Below are 5,867 nucleotides of genomic sequence, written 5' to 3'. Positions count from 1 at the left end.
TCGTGTAAATTATACATATGAGATCTCAATAGAGTTGAAGTATAGAAAATATTTTAGTTTTTGGCTATTTACCCTGCCTAAGTGTCTGAAATGAGGTAGACTGGTACGACTAACATTAAACTAACTACGACCATATAACATTACTTATAATCACTAGTCGACATTTATTTGTACACATCAATGTTTGTACCAATAATTTCTTTGGGAATACTTAATACACTAGACCCTTAATCCTTACGAAAATAAAATAATAATAATCAACAATCAATACAATTACAATCGTAGTGTGCTCGAACAAACGTCCTAAAATAAAACGAAAAAAATCACACTATAACTAGTAGGAAACTAATACCCGTAAGAACAAATTGCAATAATGAATGCAGCTTTGACACGAAAACACCATTGTAAGCCATGTGTATCTCCAATAAGGTCTCATTTACAATGTAGACATTCAAACTTGTTACTTCATGAGACATCTCATTCGAGATAAAAATGGCTTTGGTGTTCACTTATAACGTAATAGTCATAAGACTACATAATCTTTATTCTAACAATAATATTAAACCACGAGTGGTACATAGCGGTTATCCGCAATTTATTATCAATACACTTTGATTAAATATTTACATATATTATTCTCTATTAACAGCAATCGTCGAGGAAACGACTTATACGTGAATATTTATGTACTAACAGATAAATAATAAATAATTTATGACAGCAATATTTACAAAGAAGCACGCTGCGTTCGACTCCTTCGATTGTCACTCGCTCACTCGGGGCTGCCTCGATTTTATCGATAAAATAATTACCTACTTACAAGTAAAAGCTCCATTGATCTCAAATAATTATCCCCTACACGTGTTATGAATCGCTGTTTCCTACATTCTTTTTAAAATTTAATAAAAAGAACTGAAACGATCACATTTCGCAATATTTATAGAATTTTTTCCAGAATTGGCTATAATAAGGGTGATTAAAACCCGGTTTGGTTCTCGTGAGGCGCGATGGATGAGGGCTCACACAATAGCTTCGTCTTTGTCCACCCAACGGAACTACCGCCCGAATCAATACTTATTTAATCACCGATTGTTAACAAGCCTTTGTCGCTGAAATAATAAGGCAATGTCGCGACCTTCTTATCCGCGAGCCTATTCCGGTTAACGCCATTCGAAGAGCTACAAATTTTTTAATTTAAACCGTAACGAACAATTTTTTTACGTTAAGAACAAACAATAGTCGACACATAAATCAAAAAATCTATTATGCAATTTGCTTTTGCATATTTTTTGTCAGTTCAGTACAATACAACAAAAACTGTCTCGTTTTTGCAGCCCTTGCGCTTATGCAAATGGAACGGCAATAAAGTTGTAAAGTGTAACACGGTGGAACAAGACTATTGCGAATTCGTTATCATAAAAAAAGGAAGGACGCCTACCTAAAGCGCATCAGTAGTCTTACGGAGAAATAAACAAAAGCAAAATAGCTGACCGTTACAATTTTTTAGAGCAATGGCTTCTTTGGAAATTATTAAAAAAATAGAGGATTACTTTAATGAGGGTAAAAACGCCGAGTAAGCGAGGTAACATCGAAGTATAAAATTGGCGAAAACGCTGCTCTACGCAAAAGGAACTCGTATACCGGCTCATGAGTGCGCGGCGAGAGGCCCGTTGTGCGCGCCCACTACGCGGAGTGCACGCGCAGGTCAGTGGGGGAGTCCGGCGTTGCTGGCCTGCGAGGAAGGGACAGGTCCTCCGGCTCCGTCTGCTCGGGCCAATCGTCCCAGCGCCAATCTGCGGCAGGCGGGCTGGGGGTGCCTGGTTCACATCCGCTACTGGGACAGCGGTGCAGAGCAGCCGCTTGCCGACGTCTAAATCTGGCTCCGCAACGGCACGCGAATGGCGCATCTCCTTCGTGGACTAAAGCGTGCGCTTTCAACTGATTTGAGTCTGAAAACCTGGCGGGACATCGGGCACAGGCGTAGGGTCTCTCACCAGTGTGCACGCGCAGGTGCCGCCGCAGGTTGGCAACTTGAACGAAATGTCGAGGGCAATGGGGACAACTGTATGGCTTTTCTCCAGTGTGTAGACGCAAGTGGGTTTTAAGGTGATGATCCCTTGTGAAGCGTTTGTGACATTCACCGCATTCGAATGGCTTCTCGCCGGTGTGGGTGCGTTCATGGTTTTGGAGAACATGTTTGTAGCCAAATGACCGGGAGCAGACCTTGCAAGTGAATAGTTTGTCGCGAGGAGGATCGGTGGCACCAGGAGAAGACCCTGATGATGGTGGCGAAAGAGGTGCAGTGGAGGTGTCGTCAAGTTTAGGGGTTCTTCGTCTTTTACGGGCACGATCTAGCTCAGGAGCAGGGGGTGGCAGTAGCGGTGGGGGTGGAGAAGGAGGCCAGGCAGCCAACAGAGCATTCGAGTACAGCTCGGCTGGCAAACCCGCCACCAGCGCTGCGGCTCGGGTAGCCAGCAGCCTCTCCGCTAGCATTGGCAAAGTATCTTCCCGCATACTTGATAGAGATCTTACCGATACACCTGCGGACAAAGAAAATCTTGTTAATTTATTTCTAAAAATGACTTTCAATTTTTAAAAACGTCGTTAATCTAAATGGGCTAAATAAACAGCTGAAACTGCATGTCGAAGAATGTGTCGTACTTCCGATATGGGTTAAAGCCAACCTAAGCAAACGCACAGTCGAACCTATCGATAGCACACTTATCAGTGAGAGGAGGCAAAAAATACGGCAAAAAGTGTAAGCCAGACGTAGCGGAGGAAACATTTGGTCGCAATCACGTGGCTGCAGGTCGCTTCCGCCCCGACCTGTTGCGCAAATTACCTCCTCTACAACATAGCATGGAAATGTTCCGATATTTATAAAATAGCACTAATTATTCCATGGCAGTTGAAATGACAGTCTCTACTAGATATAATATAAAGTACGACTTGATATTTTTTTCTATTCCGTCAAAGCAGCAATATACATAAAGTATACAAGTCCGGTAAAATAAGGAGGCGCGAATGCTCAGTCTTCCATAATGGAATTAATTATTCCAAAGGCGGCCTCCACCCGCGCTCCTCCCAAATTATATTCAAATATTAATTTCGACGAAGAAAAGCCTTTTGAGAGCACTTAATTAAAATTAGACAAAATCATAATTGAAAGTTCTCCTCGAGGCGTGAAGAGGATGAGCGGAGGGAAGCGTTCTTACATTATCTACTTAGTCGTCGAATTAATTTTGGCCGCTTTAAATTGAATCTACGATTTCTATAGGTATATTTATAACGACTTATTTATTACTTACGAATAACGTTAGACTTGCAATTAAATTGACAATATTTTCTAATAATATTACTTTTTAAAAAATTGCCATATTTAGTATTAATTTTGAAAATGATTCACCATATTATCGCTTATATGGGGATATACAATAAAAAAATGGAATCTGAAATAAGAATGTAGTAAATGTTTCAGTTTTTTTTTATCTAAGAAATCTGAAAATGATAATATTTTTTGTTTGTTTGTGTAAAACCTTCTTGGATTAAACAGGTCAGTAATTAATCAATCGTTCATCTTGATGCGGCATTTAAAAGGCAAATATCTCGCTCGAACGCGTAAAAAAACGCGTTTATATCCATTAAAGAACATTTATTTAAATCTGTAATACTTACGTAAAAAATACAATGAAATATAATTTTAGAGTGCCCCATTTGATAATAATGTACTTATGTTAAATAAATGCACTATAATCACATATCACCAGTAATAAATCAACAACCAAAAAGATTCAAGATATGAATATATAGACTATTGAAGTATGTTTAATGGATAATAAAAATCTGTCAATATGGTATGTGCAATAGTGAACCCCGACGGGTAACGCGATAAATTTTGTAAGGCAACGCACCCTTCCGATCACCGCTTTTTATGTGTTAAAGAGTTGTAATTATCCGCTCTTTATACGCCATAAATATTTGTCAATAACCCATACTCAATACTTTTATGGACTCACCGGCGGTCTGCCACTCCATAACTCATTGCGCAAGGGTTCCACTGATAGCAGACGTTATGCTTTCCTTTGTCATACATTACTTCTTAAATAACATCAACTTTATGCTTTTATTATATAGACCTTTTTCATATTAATAACATACAGAGTCTTCGTTCGTATTGAATTGACTAATGCAAATTAACGAAACTTTTAGTTATTAGTAATTATTAATTATGGACAGAAAGTAAACTTATTCAGATAAAATTTTGTTTTAACCTATTTTTTAATAATTGTTATTTGTTTTTGTTAATCCATTATCATTTGATTTAATTATAAGTTTAAATCATATTATATTAACTATATATTTTGAAGGCCAATTTTAAGCCTAAAAGGTATAAAATAAATAAAGTTTAACAATATTAAGAGTAGAATTAGGAAACAGTACCAATAATTCAATTCACGATTCAAATAGTTTAGTTCTTAATTTATTTAAAAAAAAAATGTCTTGATTGCGCTGGTTGTGTTCCCACGGACAGCAACGTTATGTTTTTGTATGTAGGTCTTTTTGTTTGTTGTATCCTACGTTTGTCCCAATATTGTGTCCAAATAACAAAACAATGGCCTAATTTCTAACCAACTTAAATTAGATTAAAGAGTCAGGTAACATACTGCTGGAGATTAGAGCTCGTACGGTTTCGGCTATTTAGGGTTAAGTACCACCTTTTTTGGCTTCTGCTAACCCTGACTTTATGTTCTGGCTCTATACTAAAACAAGGATAAAATTAAACTGTTCATATCAAAAACATTAGAATATGTTGTATAGCTACGCACCGTTTATTTTATAGATATTGGAAAAGTGTATATCTGTTTTTATGTCATGGTATTTCTTATAATAATTGTGTGAACTACGTGAAATATTTATGTCCAAAGTATGTTAATTATATCAACTAGTAATGACTATAGTAGCTTTCTTGTTAAATTGGGTTATTAGTTTAATTAATATAAAGTTCTTGAAACTTAAGACATATTTCAAATAATATTATAGTATGTAGTTTTTACATGTGTATGTAAATTTCATAATTTTAGGAATACAATTAACCTCTAAGTCATGCTAAAAACTATCCTGTATTGAAAAAATATTATATAATCTTACTATAATTTAATAAGCTCCTTTTAAATGTAATCGAATAATTGCTTAATAGTCAAAAGACTTAAGATAAAAATTTATTATTATTTTCTAATATTTCTCATTGACAATGTTAGTAAGAGGCTTTTCTTAAACGGTGTACCGTTAATAATATTCACATTTTCTTAATAAAGTTTTGTAGTACACGTAGTTTGTTTCGTAGCGGCAGCGTAGAGTCGCTACGAGGCACTCACTCGCGGAAGGCTACGCTTGACTGAGTCTAAAATGCAAATAACACATGTGTGCGGCCGTCAAACCGCCCAATCATAGCGCATTATACACGCATGCCAAATACTCGCAAACAAAACTTACAAATATGCACTTAATAATAAATAAATATAAAAAAAAACAAACAAACCTCGAGAATTCTGCGACGATTGCAGCGATATGGCCATCTCACACCAATTTCACAACATTTACACCAGAAAACTTATTGTTAAACGTCCAATACGAAAATGATTAAAACGTTGGCATGTTCCGCGATTTATTTCGTTCTGTGATACGACCGTTCTCGTTGAGACCTACCACAACACTGGTTTGAACCGAGTTCGTGCCGGCCGCCCCTATGCGCGGTAAACACACCCCACGAGGGAGGGGTCTCGAGCCCCCTGCCCCCGCGTTGCACTCGTTCACGCAATGCATTTTTATGGCCACTACATTATGTCCCTTGTAGTTTTTTCGGGACG

General features: G+C 37.2%; 1 protein-coding gene across 1 annotated transcript; it reads right to left on the bottom strand.

Annotated features, from left to right (window-relative positions):
- Nucleotides 1–1,683: 1,683 nt before the first annotated feature.
- LOC123715488 (protein krueppel-like) lies at nt 1,684–5,579 on the bottom strand. Its single transcript, XM_045670510.1, has 2 exons — nt 5,540–5,579; nt 1,684–2,540 (listed from the first exon to the last, which is right to left on the bottom strand). The coding sequence occupies exons 1-2, from the start codon at nt 5,574–5,576 to the stop codon at nt 1,684–1,686; spliced, it is 894 nt and encodes a 297-aa protein (XP_045526466.1). The 5' UTR covers nt 5,577–5,579.
- Nucleotides 5,580–5,867: the final 288 nt, after the last annotated feature.

Source organism: Pieris brassicae, chromosome 10 (assembly GCF_905147105.1).
Source record: "Pieris brassicae chromosome 10, ilPieBrab1.1, whole genome shotgun sequence".
NCBI lineage: Eukaryota > Metazoa > Arthropoda > Insecta > Lepidoptera > Pieridae > Pieris > Pieris brassicae.
Note: the sequence above shows the minus strand (reverse complement) of the source record. Positions and strands in the feature narration are given on the sequence as shown.